Source organism: Rhea pennata, chromosome 7 (assembly GCF_028389875.1).
Source record: "Rhea pennata isolate bPtePen1 chromosome 7, bPtePen1.pri, whole genome shotgun sequence".
Taxonomy (NCBI): Eukaryota; Metazoa; Chordata; class Aves; order Rheiformes; family Rheidae; genus Rhea; species Rhea pennata.
In genome coordinates this window covers 9,088,278-9,111,625 of record NC_084669.1, presented here as the reverse complement: position 1 = coordinate 9,111,625, position 23,348 = coordinate 9,088,278, and the positions used below count along the sequence as shown (strand labels likewise).

At 35.7% G+C, this 23,348-nt stretch overlaps 1 protein-coding gene across 1 annotated transcript in view; it reads left to right on the top strand.

Annotated features, from left to right (window-relative positions):
• The window catches only part of FHIP2A (FHF complex subunit HOOK interacting protein 2A), a 34,810-nt gene extending 12,136 nt beyond the window's left edge, over positions 1 to 22,674 (top strand). The window contains exons 4-17 of the mRNA XM_062580660.1: positions 215 to 319; positions 680 to 802; positions 5,142 to 5,435; positions 6,305 to 6,501; positions 7,706 to 7,820; positions 7,936 to 8,012; positions 8,119 to 8,311; positions 9,539 to 9,708; positions 10,633 to 10,776; positions 12,445 to 12,535; positions 14,204 to 14,347; positions 17,122 to 17,262; positions 18,428 to 18,531; positions 18,621 to 22,674. Coding sequence (XP_062436644.1) covers positions 215 to 319; positions 680 to 802; positions 5,142 to 5,435; positions 6,305 to 6,501; positions 7,706 to 7,820; positions 7,936 to 8,012; positions 8,119 to 8,311; positions 9,539 to 9,708; positions 10,633 to 10,776; positions 12,445 to 12,535; positions 14,204 to 14,347; positions 17,122 to 17,262; positions 18,428 to 18,531; positions 18,621 to 18,726 — 2,004 coding nt within the window. The 3' untranslated portion in view covers positions 18,727 to 22,674. The remainder of the gene's footprint in view (positions 1 to 214; positions 320 to 679; positions 803 to 5,141; positions 5,436 to 6,304; positions 6,502 to 7,705; positions 7,821 to 7,935; positions 8,013 to 8,118; positions 8,312 to 9,538; positions 9,709 to 10,632; positions 10,777 to 12,444; positions 12,536 to 14,203; positions 14,348 to 17,121; positions 17,263 to 18,427; positions 18,532 to 18,620) is intronic.
• Positions 22,675 to 23,348: the final 674 nt, after the last annotated feature.

Sequence of the window (23,348 nt, the reverse complement as noted above, 5' to 3'; positions counted from 1 at the left end):
ATGATTAATGAGATGCAACATATTTTGTAGAACGCAGTTAATATTGATAAAAGTAATGTGTTAACAGACAATGTTTTAAAATAGTTTTGGTTAAATTATTGTTGTCTAATCTTGGTTTGAAAGACCATACTGCATATTCATAATGAATATTGCATATTCATTTCCCTTCGTATTTGTTATATTTTTTGTTATTGTTCATCTGTTTTTGTTTCAGTGTCCTCCAGGAATGAAACAGCAAGTTTTGGCTTTTTATACAAAACTTCTAGGAAGAATACAGCAACCTCTGCTTCCCCATATAAATGTGCATAGGCCGGTGCAGGTACTGTTCAAATTTTAAGTAAATATTACTTTCTATGACAAGTTTCTCTTAGAATGTTGTGACTAATGGTCTTTTAAATTTTTCCATTTTTGTGTGAGCTAAAGAAAAACTCCATTGTTTCCAGTTCTTTTTCTTGCTGCAGTGAAATATCAGTTTTAGCATACTGCTGATTAAAGCCTTGAACTGCCACTGCAATGCAAATTGTAAGTAATAAATAAATCTTGTTCACAGCAAGAATCTTGTTCATAGCAAATCTAGAGCAACTATTCAAGTCAGTAATTGTAGAATTCAGTCCATCATTCCTAGAAAAAGCTATTACTTGTTTCCAGTCTTAACTGTTTGCTTTCTTTTTTGTGACAGAAGTTAATCAGGCTATGTGGTGAAGTTCTGGCAACACCAACAGAAAATGAAGAAATTCAGTTTCTCTGTATAGTATGTGCAAAGCTGAAACAGGATCCATACCTGGTCAACTTCTTCCTTGAGGTTAGTAAATCAAATCTGCATTTTTTGGATTTATTTCTAAATGGCTGTGTCCCAGGCACAATCTAATAGAGAACTTGAAGTTGCAGGCTACTGCTTCACAGGTGACTTTTAATTCACTTAGTGATTCTTTTTTTCCTGTGGTATTGAAAGTCTTTTCTTTTGCTTCTAGAGACTTGATACATCTAATTCTTTTTACTAGAATTTCATACAAGACTCACCGGTTTACCTGCTGGAGGTCCTTAATTGTGTAGCTTTTAGAGGGCACTCTCCAAATCAGGAAACAAGAATTTTTAGCCAAGGAAAGTAATAGTGATATAGATTGTAACTTAAAACATTGTGAGAGAGAGACCCTGGACTTAAGTTGTTTTGTCTTCAGCCCCATGAATACTAAGGCATAGATAGCAAGGGGCAGTGAAACTTTGCAAAATGCTAAGTGTTCTGGCAGATTGGGCCCTTATTTTGTAGTGATACATATGATCTAGCTAAAGGGCCAGCTCACGAACTACAGTATGGGAGTATTTTCTGTCTATAAGAAAGCTAAGTACCTCTACACCCTTCTTGGAACTTAACAAGTGGCGTTGATGAAATGAGAGTGGGAGGAGAAAGAACTTCCAGGCTGAATTTCAGTTCCCATTTAGGAGGAACATATACAAGGTAAGTTTATAAAAAATCCATTTAGAAATTCTTTCTGGTCCTGCTTTGATGTTTCTTATGGTGCAAACTATTATATACATGGTATGTAGGTGAAAAGATAATGTAGATATAGCATACTTCAAGAATATTTTACAAGCTTTTCCAAAAAAGGAATTTGTTTTCCTATAAAGCAAAGATATCTTTTCTTGTTAGTTTCAGAACATCTCTTAAACTTTTGTTAGTAAATCCATGTTCAGTTTATTCTTACCTAATTAAATATTGCCCGGATTGCCATTGTATCTACTCTAGCTGTACAAGCATGAAGATTGGTAAAAGGATTGAACAGTTAGTGTTTAAGTATTAGAGGCAGTGTTACTCGGCTGGTAACAAGCTACCAGCTATATTACAGACAGAAGATGATAGAGGTCCAAACCTGGGTAACTTTTAATGTAATTTATGTAAGTTGTATGGCTTAAAGAGAGTAAATGAGACTTATACTCAAGTAATGCCCCTGGAACCAAATCTGAGAACACCAGTTGTTAGAGGTGTAAGTATTTTTTCAAACATTAATGTTCTGCCTCGAAATAGCAAAATTCTAATATTAAAAATCAGATAGGGAAAACTGGACAGCTCCAAATTTCAGCAAGAGCTCTGGTTTCACAAAATGCTGACTGTAGAGTTCAGAGAAGCCAAAGAAGATTCTTGTAGCTCCTGTTTTCATCAAAAAATTTTTCTAAATGTTGTAGTCTAAGACGTGTCTTCACAACTTCTAAAAGTAATATCCATATAACATGTTTGGAATGCAGAACTGTCCTTTATTAGGATACAATAGTCTGGTGGTTTGCATCCAAGCCTCTCAGAGGCACCATTGTTGTGACTTGATATCTAATTCTGACCTTCAAATGCCTATGAAGGGTAAAGTTACAAAACTCTGTGTGGCATTTGTCTCTCAAATCTCTAATATTTACAAATAGAAATACAGGTACATTGTCCAAAACAGTCCATTTGTATTTCTGTAAGTTTTGCTTCCTCCTTTGACTTTTCTTGATAAGCTTCTACAGTAAGTCATGAACTTAGAAAACTGAGCAGGTACACACCCCTAAAGATGTCTCCTATGATCCCATATTAAGTAGTCTATTCTTTGTTATTACAAAGCTATTCATATATTTTTTTAAATCTTTCACCTGTATTGCTTAACCACATACTTTGGAAGCCAACATCTGAGTCAGATCTGAAAAAAAGAATCTTGTGCACTGAATTCCACTTGCTAATTTTATTTGGATTTTAATTCCTTTTTTTAAACTGAATTTTCCTTGTTCTGATGTATAGAGAAAAACATACATAGGAATATTTCAATTATAACCTCTATCATAGTCATTATTTTACGTTAAACATGTTAACTCATGTTTTTTTCCTTATTTGTTTCCTCTTTAGCTAGCCACATCTCAACTCATCTTGTAAGAGATATTCCTTGCAACTGATCCTTCCATGCAAAGGAACACTTCCTTTTCTATGATTCAATTTCTGTTCTTTAAACAAACTTGAACACAGCATCCATTTAAAAAGAGAGTATAAAATGAGAGCTCCCCTTTTGTCAAATGAACAATAGTTTCACTATTCACTTCTACTTACATTACTGCAAAGCAGCAACTTTGTTTTTCACTGTGAATTGAGTTGATATTTCCATAATCTGTGATACCACTTGATTTTTCACAGAATTCTTTTTAAATTTATTTAAGTTTATAGACAGAATTTGGTACTCAAATAGCATATTATGAAAATACAAAAATATATTTTTATATTTTATACTCTTCGCTACTGATGAGTTCACTTAAAGGAGTGCTTTGCCTAGAAAACACTGAATATGTATTTTATGTAACCTTTTCTGTCAGGTCATTCAGGATCCTGTCTTGCATCTGTACAGGAGGCAGGTGAGCAGCTAAGCTGCAGAATTGCATGATTAGTCAATAGGAATACGTGAAAATCTGCATATGTGGTGTTCAGTGTGCAAATTGCTTTGTGTCACCTGCCAATGTTAAAGTAATGAGCTATGGTCAAATTTAAAGGGGGATTTATATGATTAGGTCTCATCAGGACCTTAGCTAAAGTATAAACTATGGCTAGGATATCATGTATGAAGTCATAAGCTGATACAATGTAAAATTAACGTTTTGCAAAATCGCATGTAATTTTTGCAAAAAGTTGCTTTCATCTTTGGCAACCCTACCTGGAACATGAGTGGTGCCAGCAACAGTGTCTAATCCATGGTTAAAAATGCATAGCAACTAAGAAAAAACAAGTATTTGAGTCATTTTTTGCCTTTTTGATTTCACTTTGTTATAAATGAAAAATATGTTAAAATACAGGGAGGCAGCATAACTTTTAGATGCACCACAGCTATAATGGGAGTTCTGCTTCTTCCGTGAATGCTGTAGTTCAGATCCAGCTATTCCCATATGTTGATAAGATATATAGGAGGAAAATGTATATGTTGAAGAAGTGATTGTTTTACTGTAGTCAAAAATTATACGTATTTTATAGCATGCAGTACGCTGCTTTTACCACTGGGTTGCCTCTCAAGGGACGTTGTTATGTGAATATATCACAGCATTCAGTGCAGATTCTCCACAAAGAACACACATCAACTGAGCAAGCACTCACAGCAGTTCTGTAGTTTGCTGCCTGAGACCACCATGCAGTTAGTCCCTGCTGCTCTGTATGTACTAAACACTGTTAACCCCAAATCGTTACTCTTCTAAGTTGTTAATACTTGAGATATATGTTTGTAACAATCGTGGTGTTATCGTAGAGGAAGGAAACCCTTTGGATTTTTAAACTCTATACTTACTTGAAAAAATGAGTCTTGTGCTGAAGTCTAATTTATGATTCTAAAACAGTAATATTCACCTGTGCTTACACGAGCAGAACATAAAATTGATGTCTTGTTGTGAGTTTCTTCTTGCTTTTGCAGAGCACAAATCTGAATGTCTGTTTATGCACTGGAGTCAAATTTATGTTATAGAAAGACAAATGGGTTGCTTTCTTTGAGGTTGAATAGAGATGCTTTGCAGCTTGTGAGAAGGTTCTCTGTGATCTGTTACAGTATCTAGTGCTTAGAATAGTCTTCTGTCCATTAAATCTGCTACTTTTTTTTTCTTTATAACAAGTACAATTTAAGACTTAGACTACTGTCATAAAGGCTCCCTTTTCCCCCCTTCCCTTTGAAGGTAAAATCTTCAGAAGTTAAGAATGAGTTTCATTGTATGACTCTGACTAGAAATAGCATTTCAGAGATGAAAAAAAAAAAAAAAAAAGAGGCCTTTCTAGGGAAAGTGGTGTTTCCGGTGGTGTGCACTAGGGTCAAAAGATGCCCTCGGAAGGAAAAGAAAATTCATATCAGATACTAGACAAATCATGAGCATAGGTACCTCTGTTGGTGGAGATAAAAGGATGCCATGTCTTTGTGAATGGCAGATTCAGCCTTAAGTCAAAATGATATAGGGCTTAAAAAAATTTAAACAGATTAAGAAATGTAGTAAGCATAAGAACTCGCATGCTTTTTGCAGCCCATTAGATTCTACGTTGTTACTGCATCCAGCCTTGTAGAGAACTGCTTCAAACATCAATGTACAAAATTCCTTTTAGTAAATTTCTGCTTTAGAAGGAATTAATTTCAACCACATGATTCCAACAAAATGCTTTTCAGAATAAGTTAAAAGCAATGGCTTCCAAAGGATCTGCAAGTGTAATCACCGAAGACATGCTAAAAGGCCAAGATTCTTTGACAACAGATACAGGACAGCCCATTAAAACTGAAGAAATACCTACTGCTGCTGGAGCAGAGCAAATGGACAAAGAAGATGACCTCCCTGAACAGGCAGATGATCTGTCTTTCAGTTTGGATGAACTAAATGTCACATCATCATTTGATTCCTCAACCATTTCTCCGAATCAAGACTATAATTTAGTGAATTCTCTGCTAAATCTCACTAAAAGTCCAGTGAGTTTTTTTTATTAATGTTATTCTCTTTCATCTGATATAGTAGATATTGTGTGAAGCAAGTAGAGGCAGTGAATATATATATATGTACACATTGTATTTTAACTGAAAATTAAGATGAAGATCTGTTTTGCAGGTGTCTTTTATAAATTGGTAATTTACTTTGTAAATTCAAATTCAAAAAGTACTTTTTTAGAAAATAAATATTTTATTGTTAGTAATGTGAAATTCTTTTGAAGCAATTTCTGTGGGGTTCTGCCTGCTTCACAAACAAGTTGCGTAGGATAATCTTTAAGTTAAATATACCACAAAATAGTTTTTAAAAGCTACTTGCTATAGTATTGACTTAACCAAGCCCACTTTTTTCTTTTTAGAAGTACTGGAATACATCTAGGAATTTGATTTCTTTTCAGAACAACTGTTATATGTCTTACCCAACTCCATCCTGAAATTCATACTCAGAGACGTTCTTTCCAAAAACTTAAAGGAGAGTTGTATAAGCCTGTACTTATGACAGCAGTGTTGAGAGCATAAAAGCTTTATATATCTATGTACCTTGCAGTTGTGAAGTGATAGTTTACGTTGTCTAATATCTTGGTTTTAACCTGACCTACAGCACTAGGGCTGTGAGCCTTAAGGTTGCAATCACTTTCTTAGTATTTGACATAGATTCAAATGAGGTTCTTTATTTCGTACCATCCAGTTTCAGGAGAAATTACTTTTAATGATTGAAAAAGAAACAAAAGAAAATATATTTATTCGCTTTGAGGGCAGGGGAGGAGAGAGTTTTCATTTGGGAGATATTTGCTTCTTGATTTTAAGTAAGCTTCGTTCACCCTCTAATTAATTTTTCCATGCCCTTCTGCCAGGATGGCCGGATAGCAGTGAAGGCTTGTGAAGGCCTCATGCTCTTGGTGAGTTTGCCAGAGCCAGCAGCTGCCAAGTGCCTGACTCAAAGCACTTGTTTATGTGAGTTACTGACAGACAGGCTGGCCACCCTCTACAAAGCCCTGCCTCAGTCACTGGATCCTTTAGACATTGAAACAGTGGAGGCAATTAACTGGGGGTAAGAATTTTACTTTTCTGTTTAATACCTGAGATAATTTTACACCTCTCCTTGAAACTCATTTTTTTGTAATTAGATAAGATATAGAATATATTTACATTCCTATACTAAAGTTTCAAGAGCAGAGTTTAGATACTAACTGCAACAGAATGGTAAGACTTTAGACATCCAGTGTATTCATTACTTTTGACATCAACTCAGGTTTGACTGCCAGTCTGCTGCAGAGATTCCTCAGGAAGAACGTTTTCCATTGAATTATGTTAGCAATTTGTGCTGATATAGCTGTAGTATCAGATACAGATTGTTCTTCTATTTGGATGTCAAGAATATGGGAAATATGTGTATAAACATTTCACTGTGCACAATCAGCACAGAACTCTAAGCTACCAAAAAGGGCAGGAAGGATGTATTTGATAGCAGACTGTTGCTGCAACATTTTTGCAGTGAAGAAGGGAAGAATTGTTGCATAGCTCATCAAGGCAAAGCAAAGCATAATGTGCCTGTCTTCATAACTACTCATATTTTAGATTCTAAATATATTTAAATACTATTCCACAATCTTCTTTCATTTTATTGAATTGATCATGATTTATTAGTACTTAGACAAAAAACAGATATTTGCAGAAAGAGTATTTTAATTTCTGTTGGCTTAAATTGGAAGTTAGAAACAAAAAGATACAACCTTTAATAGTGTGATAAATAATGTGATAAATAATTATTGGTCTAGTTTAGCAAAGAACATGGTGAGTTTGTCATTCCTTAGAGCTTTTAAATTAAGATGCATTTTTTTTCTGAAAGGTACAATCTAGTTCAGGTATATGCTATGTGGTTTCAGTGGTCTTGATTGTGGTCACTTACAGAGTAGAGAAGAACAATTCCCTTCATTTTATGGTTCTCTGACTACAGGATTTATTGACTCAGTTTCTGTGGTCTGTGTTTCCTGAGGGAACAGACTAGATGATCAGTACTCCCTTCTGAGTTAGGAAATGTTTAAAGTAAGTATTTCCACACAGAATTTTGCTGGACATGCTATGTATCTTTTAACATGCTATTGAAAACCTATTGTGTGCAGAAAAGCTATTCTAATGTTCACTGCGTTGTGAGTAGATCATTAATTATGCTATTAAGTTTAATAAGAAGAGCATCCAATGTTCTTCAAATATTCCTAAACAGACTAAATTATATTTTTCCCTATGTTCTTCAGTTTGGATTCCTATAGTCACAAAGAAGATGCATCTGCTTTTCCAGGGAAAAGAGCCCTGATTTCATTTCTTTCATGGTTTGACTACTGTGATCAACTCATCAAAGAAGCACAAAAGGTTTGAAATGTTTATAGATGATAAAAAAGATGATAAACATATTCAGAAAATAAATAGTTCAAGTTGTTTCTTAGCTTTTTAGTGTGAGATGTACCACTTTGTATTTTTGTTTCAGACTGCTGCTGTTGCTATGGCAAAAGCTGTGCGGGATCGATTTTTTGTTGATGTTATGGAACCCCAGCTGATGCAAACGTGAGTAGCATCTTTTTACAAGAAACAGCAGCAGAACGGAATCTGAATCAACTGGAATTTTTCAGCTAAAATCCAGTACATATCTAATGTTAAATTTATTATTCAGGTCAGAGATTGGAATCCTCACATCAACTGCACTATTGCATCGCATTGTTCGTCAAGTGACTTCAGATGTCCTGCTGCAGGAAATGGTTTATTTTATACTTGGAGAACACAGAGAACCAGAAACTTTGACAGACATCAACAGACATCCATTGCGACACAGGTTAATTGAGCACTGTGATCATATTTCTGATGAGGTGAGAAATGATAATGGTAGAATGTCTAGTGGGCAGTTTTATCTTTTGTAAAGACTATAAAAACACCGATGTGAGGTCATCTAACTTTTATGTTAGCTAATTTTTTCTTTCAACCAAGGAAAAGAGTTCTGGCCACCAATCCTGCAAATTCCTCTAAGAAAGTGAAAACCGAACTGTTTTATCCAACTATAGTACATATTTCTAGTAATAAAGATTCTTTGATGAATTTGCTCTCTCCCTATGCATATCTGTTTGGACTTCCTAATGGCAAAATCAGTTTGTGTAATTGCGTTTTAATTGGCAGTGTGCTATATGTTGCATTACTTTTCCTTGTGTCAGTTTTGTCATGTTATCACCTAAGGGTAATTAAAAATTTGGGTTTTCTTATTACACAAAGTAGGTTTAGCTATAGAATATACACAGTTCCAGTTAAAAGATAATGTAGTAATTTTAAGCACGTATACACCATAAACCTTGTTAAAATAATTGACTTCAGTGAAATCCCTTTGAGGGAGATGATTGTGTAACAACCAACTCTTTCCATGAAGAGCCTCTACCCTCTACTTTCTCAAAGAATCCTCAAGCCTGCCTGAAATATGGATATATGCCTTGACATACCCTTTCTTTTAGTCTACTTACCTGCTTAGGCTTGCAGAATCAGAAAACTATATAAATTAGTTGATCTTTGTAAAGCTGAGCACTTTAAAGCTGTCTCTAAAAACGGCCTCTATATTGCTTAAAGTCAGGCCCTTTTTAAAAGCCTGCATAGTATCTCCATGTAAAAAGATTAGCCTAGTTCTAACCATGACATCCCAGTATTTTTTTTTAATTATTATTTTGGATATTTATTACAACCTTTAAGTCCTGCTGTATGTCTGGCTTTCACAGTGATAACCATCTTCCAGCATGGATCTGATTGTAATATGGAAGACTGAGTTGTAAATTCTTTGGATGTTCTTTGATATTTTGGCAGGCTTTAGAAGTTTTTCTATTACAGAGTTGTACTGTATGATGTATGTGCCTGTACTGTTTCTCGAGTGCATTTGGAGTGATGTTTATATACCACACTCAGCATAATAATTTTCTAATTCTGCCTGGGAATTTTGATTGCTACTATAATATAAGTAAATTATAGCAATGTTCTAGGTTGTACAAACACAGACAGAAGACAAATAGCATAAGGCAACTGTGTGCGAGTTTGCTGAGTTTTTACTTTTTATGTTGCAGATCAGTATAATGACCTTACGAATGTTTGAGCACCTTTTGCAAAAACCCAATGAACACATTCTTTATAATTTGGTTTTGAGAAATTTAGAAGAAAGAAACTATATGGAATACAAGCCACTCTGTCAAGAAGATAAAGATGTGGTAGAGAATGGACAGATCGCAGGAGCAGTGTAAGTTTCTTTTTTAAGAAAAAATTTTATAACAGCTAACTTGGATTCTTATTTTTAGAACAAAACAATCTTTTCTTTCATTAATTGAAAGAAAAGTGAGCACAGTACATCATTCAGTGTTTTATTTGTTAATCTTAAACAGAATGAGCGTCTATAAAGTGATGCACAAATTATTGCATCAGCAACTTATGGAAATTGTTGGAACAGTAACAAGAGCTAAAATTAACAAAAAGCTCTTATCTGAACAATAGGCATTTTAAGGTTTTGAATTAGTAATTTACTTACACATCTGTCTGGCTTGAGTCTGTGCATATTTATATTGATTTCAGTGAGATTGTTCTTGAAGTCTATCACTTTGGTATTTTGCTTACATTAATGTTTTTGAATCATATTTTTGGATGAAAGAACTTTCTGGGACACTTTACATACAATTCTTTGAAATACCCTACCTACTACCAAACTGTTGGGGTTTTTTAACTGAATGGAGGTATAAGGACTAGTTACATCAGCTATTTTAGGCATACACCAGAGAAAATCTGAATTTAGGTATTTCTGAGTAATCTAAAATAGTCTAATGATCACCCTGAGTAGAAGTATCTCTCACATGGAAAACTTGGCTAAAGAAGTGATTTAACACAGTGGTTTCGTACCTATCAGAAGTATCTGGCTGTGTTGTTCAGATCAGCAGGCTATGAATTTTCTTCCAAAATAAAACAAAGCTTGCCAGGTATTTGTAAGCATTGGTATTTCTGCATATTAATTAGGTAAAAAGATGTACGTATTGGAGTGTTCTGAAAAGCATGCTAATTTTTCAAAAAAGAAAAAGAAAGAAAGCAAGCAAGCATGTCTTTTTATCCAGAGTGTTTCCTGCCTTCCATGACATTCTGTGATTTTTTTATGTTTGTGTCTACTATAATCTCACAGAGACCTAGAGGAAGATCCATTATTTACTGATCTGTCTCCAGATAACACATTGTCAGCTCAAGAGTGGCTCAGTGCTTCTCCACCTGTCAGTCCAGAACATCAAAAAAATGATGGAAAGACTGAAGTTCATAAAATTGTAAATAGGTGAGTTGAAACAAATACTTAAAGAAATCTCTGAATGTGTGAGTGTCTGCACACACAGCGTGAACTAAATGAACTCTGTAACGGGTGTAGGTGTGTTCTCTGCCAGCTGGCAAAATAACTCCATGGAAGAAAATTGTGACGTTTTTCCAGAAAGCTAGAATTCATCATAAACCAAAAAAAATAGAAAAACTTTACGGCTTATATTCCAGTCTATTACTCAGACTTCTGGATGAAAGCCTAATTGAGTATAAAACGTTCTTTTCTCAAAACATTTGCTAAGTTTTAACTTGTCTTACGTGGGGTTTGACCTTCCTGGAGAAGTTTGGGAAGCATTGCCTTAATGGTTTCATGGAGGAAAAAAACACTAGCTTCCAAGGGTTCCTTAAACATGTATTTAAAAAGAAATAACTGCCAAGCTAGAGAGAACCTTCTGTTCCCTGAAACACAAGGGGCATCTCCATTGCCTGCAACATATATTTGTGCATGTTAAGCTTACTGCGAATTGGATACCAGAAAGAGGACAGTCTCTGCTCTGAGCAATTTTGTGATGGTAATTCTCTTAGCTACTAATAGGAGGACAGATACTCTCTGTGTTAATACGTGTTAGCAAAGTAGCACTGGTATTTCTTTGATGACCGTATTTAAACAGAAATAATCAGAGTTCGCCAAAGGAAGCAAACAGCCTGAGAACTGTCAGCATAGAACTGAAGAGTCATTTCTTGCCCTCTTCCTCCAGTACTGCTGTGTATTGCTTATGGTGGACTTGATTTGGAGCAAAGACAAAAAGAACAGTCTCCAAAATTCACCGCATATCTCCATCAGGGAATAGAAATGTTTTCAGGATTTGCAGTGTTTTGCAAATTTACTTTTTCAGATAATATGGACTCCATAAAAAAAACTCAACTACTGCATTTTTCTGACCCTCTATATAAAATCTTTCAGGAGCCTCAGCAGTTCCTGGTGTATGGAGAAAGCTGAATTTTGGAAAGAGGATCTAAAAGCTGAATGTTTTTTCCTGTCTAGAAATTTTGATTTTCTAAATTTATTTTTTACACACAGTTAATCTCTAACAAAATTTAGAATTTCCAGGTGTTACTTAGGCCAGATATCAGTGAAGTAATAAGGACATACAGTATTTGCACTACATACCTGATAAAGGTATTTGTGACTAGGACAAATACTCCTGTATGCCCCTGTGTATTTATTATCACAGCAAATAAAAGTGCCTGTGCAATAGGTTAGGAGTAATTTTAACTATAATTCTCCTTCTCTTTTGACTCATTTATTTCCCAGTGAACTTTCCATCTGGTCTGATAAGATGGAGTCTGACCTTCAGTAAATATCTGTACTGGTCATGACTATTTCTTTTCATCTCCATTTGTCTGCTCATTTTCAGAAACTGCTAGCCTTCCTCTGACGTTTTTACCTCTAGTGCCAGATATACAATTTCTGAAGTATATATGTTGTTATTACAAACAGTAGTTAGAACAGACTGACGTAAGTAGATTTTTTTTATTCTCTGTTCTTCACATGAAGTTACAATAAAATGCCTGGATTAATTGGGCATCTCGTTCAGTACTGTATCCACTATTACAGATGATGAAAAAGTATTGACCTGCTGTTCCATGTTTTATAGTTAAACATTAATGTACTTCTATCTCTTTTTAGTTTTCTCTGTCTTGTACCTGATGAGGCTAAGTCATCATATCACGTGGAGGGTACAGGTTATGATACTTACCTCAGAGATGCCCACAGACAAGTAAGTCACTGAAACCTTCTTTAATCAGTCCTTGACAACTTGAAATGTTTACGAGAATTTACAAATGGTTCTATAAGTAGTTCTACTACATGTAACTTTTGGTAATGGAAGATGTGAAAATTTGATTTTTAGTTTCTTATAAAAACTTACCTTTGGATGATTTTGAGGATGAATCCACCTTTTATTATTCTAGCAGGAATGAGGGATAACATTAAATGCATTAATATTCACATAACAAATACACTGAGAGAAAATCTGAACTGCAAATAGGTTCTTAATTTGCTTTTTCATTTATCTGCATTCTCTTGGAGAATTGCCTGCCAAGCTGTTTGAAAGGACTAAAGGGAAATTAAAATGCTGCATAGGAGTTATGCAATCTGGGACTTTAAAAATAAAGGCTCATCACAGGGAATATGCAGCCTAAGGCATTCAGGTTTGAAATTGAGAATTCTGGTGGGAATGCTTTATGGTTTACTATTTTGAAATAAATGCAGGTTTTGCTTTTACAAATGTAATCTAAAATCTGCTTGGTCAGAAGACAATCGCTGTTTATTTGTAGCTTTCCTAAAGAGGGCCTGTGAATCTTCTATAATAGAAAAAAAACATGCGAACTAGTAGGGTAACAGAGAGCACTATATTTAATGGGCACTTGAAAAATTCCATAATCTCTGAATTATGATATGAGTAGTTTGAAATAGGAAGCTTGGATTTCTGCATTTGTTATATTGTTTACCTGTAGTCTGTCCCAAAAAAGAAAGAGAATAGAAAATAGAGAGTCAGGAAACAGAGGTTCATGTAGAATTCCCCTATGTTCTATTCTTGGATGCCAGAAAAAACATATCATCTTGGTATTTATTTCATGCCTTAGGGAAAAGAGTATTCTGTGAGTTATTAGAGAACAGAATTGGTTTCTGTCACTTTCTGACAATATGGCTACTCTTAAAATATTTCCCACTTAAGAACAGACCTGCCTATTGCTGTTACTACATCCAAATAGCTATTCTGCTTACATGTTCCTAATCCTGGAAGCCTGCACGGGTAGTTAAGCTGCATGCAGTAAGGAATTTCTGAGCCTGTGTCACCTGTCTTTTGCTACAGTTTATTTCTGCATTCCATATTTTCACTCATATAACCTGTGCTACTTTCAAGATACAGTTGCTTGAAAGTGAAACATCAGGCAGCCCACAGGAAATCAGAGGCAGAAGCTGACAGCCTATTGAGAAAGACTGAGTGTTTTATGGAGGGGGAAGAGGAAGCCTTGAAGTACACTTGTATCACCTGCCTTCCCTGTCCTGGGAATTCAGGAGAAATTGGGTTGAATAGATAAGCTGCATATTCTGTGAAAAAAATATGATAACTTATTTACAACACCACCACCTGGGTCCCATTTGCTTTTGGAGAGCTCTGTTGTCCTCTTACTGTGTGTCTGAAACCCGCTTAATAGCATGAATGTTGAGGAGAAAATGAAGTGCCTGCATAGAGACTGATGATGTTTATTTTAGAATGATTGTTCTTTTTGAGCTCAGAGTACTCAGATAGCTACAGTTTATAGTCTTAGGGACTGGAGGCTATTAAAAGGAAATTAAGTGATTTCCATGGAGGTTGGTATATTTTTTTTCTGCCCCCAATATATTGTTTAAATCTGTTTTCCTACCTACTTTTTTCTAGTTCCGGGATTATTGTGCCATCTGCTTACGATGGGAGTGGCCTGGATCTCCCAGATCTTTGGAAAAGTGCAATTTAGAAGCATCGTTTTTTGAAGGACACTTCTTGAAAGTCCTGTTTGAAAGAATGGGCAGGATTCTTGATCAGGTAAAAAAAAATGCACATTATGAATTCCATTTCTGATGCTTCAAGTATTGCTAAATGGCTAGTCTCCTTAAGGTCCCATAAAGCCTACCAATCAGGTTTCTTGGAACTTGTAGCAGGGAATGATTGAGTAACGTCCCATGTCCTTGGTTTATGTCTTTGTAGATTGCAGGAAGTTATAGTGATCAATATGCTTATCTTACTAAAAGTGAACAATAGGAATATCCTTAGGGTAAAAGATGAGGCTAAAATAGTATTTTAGGAATCCTTGGGTGTTAGCTTCACTGGTTCTGTTTTCATTTTCCAGCATTTACACTTAGAGAGCATGCAGATTTTTCAGTATATAAAATACTTTACAGCTTCTTTCTACTATATTAAGTAAACTTCCATCTGAAATCTTGTTCAGGAAGCACTTTATATCACTTTGTAAGCTGAAAACAACTTACTATGTCACTGTAATGTTTCCCTCAATTTTTTCATCATTAGAAAAAACTGTTATCATTGTGTGAGTGATTCATGGGAAGTTTCTAGAAGGTATCCTTTTCTATCTGCAGTGTAACAAAGGGATTTTTTTCCTCCTGTTTCATTATATTCTAATAACGAAAACAAAGCTGCGAAGGGCAAAAAAATGAGATATGATCTGACTAGTTCCCCTTTCTGCAAAGGAGATGTGACATATCAGATCCAGATTAGCAGAGAAGAATTTAAAGAAAGTAAATTTTCCTGTTCTGTGTCTCTTTCTGTATTCAGGCTTTCTGCATGACCTCTTCTTTCTGGGGAGAAGAGCAATGAAGGCTTAGGGAGGTGAAAAGGAGATCACCTTGTGTTGAAAACTTCATATTTTTTTGCCTTCACTAAACGTGGCCTTAAGTTTGTGAAATCGGCATTGCTGCTTCAGGTCAAGAAAGCTTTTTCTGCTAGTAAAAACATGGCTTGAAGGTCTAGATTACCCTCCCTGTAATGCCAGCTGGAGTTGCTGTAGATGCAGTAGCAGCAGTTTTGGAGAAGTTTGTTCAATTTCATTCAGTTTTACATGTGGCGCTATCTACAGAGTAAACATTTAACTGTGATGGTGTCAGATTTCCTGGTGATAAGCTCAACAAGAGGACAGAAAGAGCATATGAACGCTCAGGAAGCATGGCAGGAAGCCAGCAGTAGCCTCCAGGGCTGCTTTGTGAGTGCTTAGGGGAAAAGGATGTTTGAGAATACCAATTTATATAATTCAGAAGTCAGAGAAGTCAAATACCTTCATTGCTGTCTAATGTATTCTGAGGCTTTTGGTTACAGTAGATATATATTGCATACTTCACTAGTTGAAATGGTTATAGATTGGAGTCATGAGGAAATCTGAGCATCATCAACTTTTAGGAAAGATGAGCCTCATGCATATGAAAGCCTTGTCTGAGCAATGATGCATAAATAAAGAAAATTATGGCCTCCCAAGAAATACCAGATACTTAGGTTGTAATAGAAACCACATCTGGCATTATAGCACAATGCCAATTTTGATACATTCCTTGTCATAGAACAAATTTGACATAATGTGTGCTAATGTAAAGTGGAAAATGTAGAACAGCTTTTGCTGAGGAAACAGTACTATTTACAGATTGTATTCAATGTCCTTTTTGCTTTGTTATAATACTATAGCCAGTTATTATTTAGACATTCTTAACAGTCAATATTGAAAACCTTACAGGAGAATTCAGTATCATAAAATTCATTTCTGAGAGAAGGTAGATGAGGCACAGAGATGAAGTGACTTGTTTCAAGGCTGTTCAAGTCCAATACATCACCTAAGTGACTGGCATAGCCATACAACAAGGGAATGCCTGTCCATGTCTTGTCAACCCTGTCTGTTCCACTACTGAATACGTGGAAAGAAATTCTACTAGCCTGGAGATTTTGAGCTGAACCAAAATGTCAGTTTGTTTCCAAGGTGATCCTGATGAGAGGATCACAGCTGAATAAAAGGGCTTGAAAAACAAAGAAGCTATAATGAAAATACTTTGCTTTTATGGAAATTATTTTCTCCCTGGGCAGGGGCAATCTGCTAAGCAAGGTATTGTTTCTGTTCATTCCTCAACAGCCCTTATTATTGATGTAGCTTCTTTCAGTGTTGTAGCATCTGACAGTGTTTCCTTTTTCATTTAGTTGGCCTATAGAAAGGAGGTAGAGAAGAAGCTCAGAATATTTCATGCTGCATTCACAGCCCAAGATTGTCTCATCTCCCATAGCAGTTACTGTATGCTGCCACAAGATGACCAGGCCTTCTGCAATGATTCTTTCCAAGCAAACTGAAAATAAGACATATACCATATTAGCTGCAAACGTGGATTTGTGTCTCTCAATTTCCTGAGCTCATATAGTTTGCAGTTATCCAGGAGAGGCAAACAGATGTTTAATCTAGGTTAATCCTATGCTATTTGTTTAGCTACTGAGCTGAATAACCGTTTTATAGCAAAAAGACTTATCCTTCAACAAACTAGAGGTTTGCAAAGGTTTTGCTTAAAATGCATTCATGCAATAGCCCTGCTTGGAAACTTGTGGGACTTCATGTGATCGTAGCAATTATACAGATAATATTATGTAATACCTAGCTGCCTTGTCATTCTCTTCATTCTTGTTGTGGAAAACACAGGTTTTGGGCCTGTCTTCTAATGTAGTTTTTTAACTTTATCTAATCATAACCTAGTATATAAGGTTCTAGTAATCAAACACATACTAGATAAAAAGAGGCTAGCATGAAAATAGCTGAACTGTGTTACTTTTTTTTTCAGCCCTATGATGTGAATTTACAAGTTACATCAGTGTTGTCCAAACTCTCCTTGTTTCCTCATCCTCATATACATGAATACCTTTTGGATCCTTATGTAAACCTAGCCTCTGGCTGTAGGTCTCTCTTCTCTGTTATTGTCAGGGTGAGTAAACACACAGTTAATATTTACATATGGCTATACAGTAGTGATAAATTCGGTAACTTTGTAATGAATATTATAATGTAATGAAGTTGGCAAAAGACTTGTTGCCGAAAAGAGGTACTCATGTTCTTGATTTGAAAATCAGAACTATGATTTTCCTAACAGAAATTTTGGAAAATATTTTTCCCAACATTTGTTTTCGTTGTGCCTGTCTTCAGAATTATTTCCCTTACCATGTTTTCTTAGTTTCATTGTGTAGATATAAAATATCCCTGCTGGCAATGATGTTACTTTGAGTCTGACTTGGTCACATTGTTGTCATTTGCAGGCAATGTCACATAATGCCATAAGTACAGGTGAAGTATAGGTTTGTACCTGAGAGGGAAAGAGTTGGATTTTGATTGCCAAAAAAGCAAATGATGCTTCTAAATACACTGTGCTTGGATGAAATACCTCTGCCCAGCCTCTTTTCTTTCTAACGAAGGCTGTTCTCAAATGGCCTCCTGTAGATTCTACTCAGTAATAAAATCCTGGACTTACCAGAAGTCCCCTTCTTCTCACTCTCTGATCATCTCTTCCTGTCAGACCTTTCCTACAAATGCTGGCTGGCTGCCTGTCACACTGCAGTCTTCTCAGTCAGAGGTCCCTTGCCTACCCCACGCACCAGCTGCTACTAAGTTGGTCAGGAGCCTGTTACTGGTGCTAACTTACCCAATACTGACAGAGGGCCTAGCTCCCTTTTTCTCAGCAGCCTCCTCCATTTTGGACTATAATCTTTACTTTCTGTCTTTGTACTTTCCTAAGCCCACCGGTTTCCTGGTCAATATGCCTTCACTAACCTTTACTAAGACAAATTAATCATTGGCATCATTAAAGTAAGTGAGTAATACCTATTTATGGCAACAGCAAGTAAGGCTTAAGAGTTCGTGTCCCTTTGTATCTTTGCTTTCTGCATCCACATTTTTGACACCTGTTAATATTTTTAGTGTTTATGGCCTCTTACTCTGCTTTGACACATAATGGCTAGTCTGCATATTGTTTTGTAAGTCTGTGAGAATTCTGAAATGAGGCTGTAGCTCAGGCACTGAAGGCTCTCATTTAATCTATGCTGCTAGCTACTCTGCAAAGATGTTACTTTAGGTGTTGATGGCACTGTGCTTTACAGGTTGTTGGAGACCTCATGGTTAGAATCCAACGCATCCCAGATTTCACTCCCAAACTTCTGCTGGTCAGAAAACGCCTGCTAGGCTTAGAGCCTGAAGGGCCCATGTGAGTAAATACATTGTATATTCTCCAAGACATACTACTGTTGTTTGTGTGATGGTTCTGATTTCTCTACTGAATTTTCCTGTTCTCAGTATTGACCACATGACGTTGCTAGAGGGCGTGATTGTGCTGGAAGAATTCTGCAAAGAGTTGGCGGCGATTGCATTTGTGAAGTACCATGCCTCATCTACACCATAAGCAGCCTTGAGTGGCAGAGCTGTAAAATCACCAAGCATGTTTCAGTCAGAAAGACTATTGACAAAACCCAGATAAAAAGATGTGGCACCTCCTGGTGAAGTGTCAACTGACATTTGGCAGAATTGGAAGACAGGTTACTTCTGCCAGTTGTTGGTGTTTGCCACCTTGCAAGAGAGAGAGATTCAAATGGATCTAGAATACAACTGAAGGGATTTCAGGAGAAAACAATACATAGCATTTCTAGCCATTATTTGAAAAGTTGCAAAACCTACATGAAGAACCACAGACATCAGACCTTGGTTATCATTTTGTTGTAATAACAATGTTTAAGGAGTTAGGTCGTTCATATGTTCTTGGGTTCACTTGCAGCAATTTGCTTTTTGTGATCTTATTACATATAAAAAGGCAAGTTAATTTTGTAACATTTTAATGTCTTAACTCTTTTGCTTTTCAATTGGAAATATAAAAGGAAATCACAACCACAGATGCAACGAATATTACTAAAAATGAAGAGAGGTTGAGAAGATCCACCATTCCATATACCATGGGATAGATTCATGAGGGATCATCTTTATTTTGGTGAATTGTAAAGACATTTCTGAGTTTGATTCCTCAGTGGATTACTTCAGGAGATAAAATAGTATAAAATCAATAATAATGGAATTAACTCTGATTCAGCATTGCATCCATAAAAAAATATATCTGAAGTATACCTGTATCTAGCATGTTTATCTCTGTCTTTTCAAATGATCTCCCTTCAGGTCATCTGTGTAACAAGATTCAGTTTAGGTTTTTGCATGTGAATTCTAGTTGCTTGACTCACAGCATCTTTACAGGGAAGTTAATTATAGGTCATCAGTAGTTGTTACTGAAATAGTATTTTTAACTCCTTTTAAATAGCTAAATTGGCTTAAGATTCTTTTGTGCCTTGAAAATTTTCAGCATAAATGTTCTGTCATTTTTAGAAATGTTTTTATTGTTTATGTAACCCTAGCAGTAGTGCCCAACAAAAGACTGACTGATGCCAGTTCCGTTAAAGCATCGATACCATGTGTAGGACCAAAATTTACACCTTTTTACATAGTGCTGTGATGGAGAAGTGTATCTCGGTGAATCTTTTTCAACATGGATACTATCAGCCAGGTGAGGCATTGCAAGCTGAGTACCATTCAGACTTGAGCATGCTTTGCTTCTACTTCTCTAGAATGATGGCAGCCTGCACTTCAGATAGTACTTGCTGCTCACTGCCACATATGCACTAGCAGGTTCAGGAGGTTGTGCTTTAACCTTCAAATCACACTTAGTGATTTTGATGAGAGACCTGCCCTGCTATCGGCACAGTACCTCTTTACTCCCTTATGTACATTATAACATAGGCATGCAAAGTAGAGTTTAGTTCTTTGTGTTTACATTGTATTTTTTTGTCTTTTCTAATGTCCTATTTGCACAACTAGTGTCCATTTCAGACGTGATTACTCATATGCATATATGGGCTAATTTACTCAGTCACTAGAATTCCTCTGGATGTACATGATTGTACCTAGAATCTGAATCCATGAATTTAAGACCTTTTTCTTACCTTTATAGAATCTGGATGTTGCAAGGCCTCTTAAGTTAGCAGATTAAATAGAACAGTGGCTCTGTTAATGGGCTAAATTTATTCCTGTCACAACAGTTAAGAGGGTCCTGCTGTAAAAACTTCCAGTACGGGTTAAGCTGGGAAGGAAGGCTAGCTGAGAGCAGTTCTGGAATTGAGGAAATAGTTTTGCAGGTAAAACCTGTATTGAATGGCTTCCTGTACTAAGAGGCTCCTATTTACACTGATTTAGCTGGCAAACAGAAGTATTGTTTATTTTCCCACCCCATTTTTTCCTAAATTTAGCCCTACAATGTTTTCTAGTCAAAGTAACACAGTAGGATAAAGTTTAAAGAATGACACTCTTTTCATTTTTGTTCTTTAGAAATATACCTTGAAAGTAACAAATAATTTTTAAACTCATTTGTACTGCAGTCAGTCCATATTAGAAGCTTCATTAATAACGTATCTGACACATAGTTCAGAACATGTAAATGTCTATGCAGAGTTATGTATAGTACATATATTTGTGATAACTTAAGTCCAAATTCAGCAAAGCAGTTAAACATAAGCTTAATTTCAAGAAGCTTCCAAAGTCATAGTCACTTAGATGAGGCTAAGATATGGAGCACAAATGCTGATGCTTTACTGAATTTGCATCTTTGTTTTTGCTTGAGCATAGTTACTTCTTCCTCAGAATTCTTATTTTCGTTATTTATTTTTAAATGTCTGTGTTCTAGAATATTTCTAATGTCCCAATTTTAGTGGAAACTTGAGATGATAATACTGCTATAAATGAAAGTGAGAGAAATCTTAAGCAAAACTCACATGAGAGCATTCCAAGTAATAAAACGATTGATAAAGCCATTCAAGAGGTGACCAATCTCAAATGAATTTATTAATGTCAGCTGGGTTTTTTTTTGTTGATGCTGACATTGTCATTGATAGCTGAGTTCATTACACTGTAATGAATGATACCAGTTGGTTTCTAGAAGGACAGCTGCAATGTCTGTGGCATTTTAATGCAGAACAGTCTACCAAGGTGCAAGCACAATCTCTTAAAGCTTGCCAATGAAAAGATAAGTAGATATAATCATAAGTACTCTTAAATTCAGGATATAATTGCTCAGTTTTCAGAAACATTGGTGATTTCTTGCAAACCAGATGTTACTCAGTTGATAAATTCGTAAGATATGAATCCATCCTGATAGCAGGTGAAACAATGCTTAAATTTTCTTTTGCCTAAACATGTAGTGTGAGTGCTGCCTACAAACCCTTAATTACTATACATGATGACAAGGACCTTTGAGTTTTTTGTAAAGGTGATTTAATGTTCCTTAAGAGATGGAACTCATTCAGTTTTGTCTTGTGATTTTTTTTCGTGCACTTTTTTTGAAAAAAGATAAAAAGCTAGTTCAGGTCCATGTTTTCACCTTTCCAATCTATGCATGTCACTGAGGTGCCCACATTGTTTCTGTGTGTTTGTGTTTGTATGTGGTTATTTATTACTCACAGGTGGACACCTGAGAAATATATGGCCTGAAGTTCACAGCACGTGCAGATCCTCCAGATGTGAGTGGGAAATGCAAGTGCTTACCATTTTGGAAAGTATGGCCACTAGTATTAGGTTGAAATACTTGAGAGGAAGTACTAGAATAATTTTGGGTTTCAAAAAGCAGATCCAAATGGCATTTTAACCCTGATGCACGTGTGTGTAAATAGACACATTTTTACTTTTTTTCCATTAATTGTATGTATTTGATTTAGAGTCTAATAGAGAACATTTTGTAATAAGCAATGTGCTAGCTCTGGTAGAACAAGTTTGTCCATAATTAGTTTCTCTTACGACTGTAATATTCTTAGTATTCAGATCCTGTCTATGTAATGTTCTTATTATGTACTTGTCTGTGCAATATAAAAGCTGTGATTTGATACACAGCTTGAGTCTGGTTGTACATCACCTGTGTATATATGTACAAGGACCAGAATCCAGGATTGCTTACACTATGAGTAGTGTAAAGTTTGTTGCACTTGATTTTACAGGGCACAAGTAGTCATGGATTGGCTTTGTAAATGCATGGTAATTTCTTGCCATAACTTGCAGTATGAATTCACAGATACCATTTTATTATCACTATTTGTCTTGCTAAAATCAAAGTGCTAGGTATAATCTATGGATTATGTAATACACTTTGGGTTATATGAAAAATTGTATCTGGTGTTGCATATCATACAGCGTTTTCATTCCATGATCCCCAGTACTTTCCGTGCCCTGTAAAATCGTGTAACTATATAAAAATATGTACTCCTTGTTTTGCCTCCTGCCTTGTTTACATTAAACAGAGGATATTCAGTAAATTTTTTCTATTGAACTTTGTGTAGGTCACTGACTGACAGTGTTGCCAAGGTTTCATAGTTGTGGGATTTCCGATGAGGAATTGTTGAAACAGCCACATTACCAAACATACAAAATTAAGTTTTACAAAGGAGGTTGTGATAAAGTCCAATTTTTGTGTTAAAAAATAGATGCAGGATTAAAAGGGATATTTTGAAAATAAATTAATATAAATGAAGCGGCTGCTTATATTATTATAGAATCCCAATTAGGTTTTGTATGAATGAGATAGAGCAGAAAATTTTAAATGTTCGCAGTCTCACATTTTACATCATGTCTTTAATCTTCAAATCTTTGTTTTTTTTATTTTTATTTCTGTCACTGCAGCATCTTCTGGAATAAACCAGTTTCCTGTACAGTATTACACTGTGCATGGCTCAGAGTAAATTAGCATACTCTAGCACAAAAAATTAAAAGCTGAGGGAAATAGACAGGATACAGTCATTAGAAACACAGATTAATATCTGCTCTTCTTGAGAGCCTTCTTATCTTTCAAGACAGCAGCAGGGTCAAGACCTTGGATTTCTATTGCATTTGAGTGCTGGGTGCCTCAGTCACAGCATTAATGGAGACAAATGTCATGTATATGAATTAGCACCAGCTCTTTTTTTCAGGCCTTTGAAGAAGACTTTTTTTTTTTTTTTTTTTTTT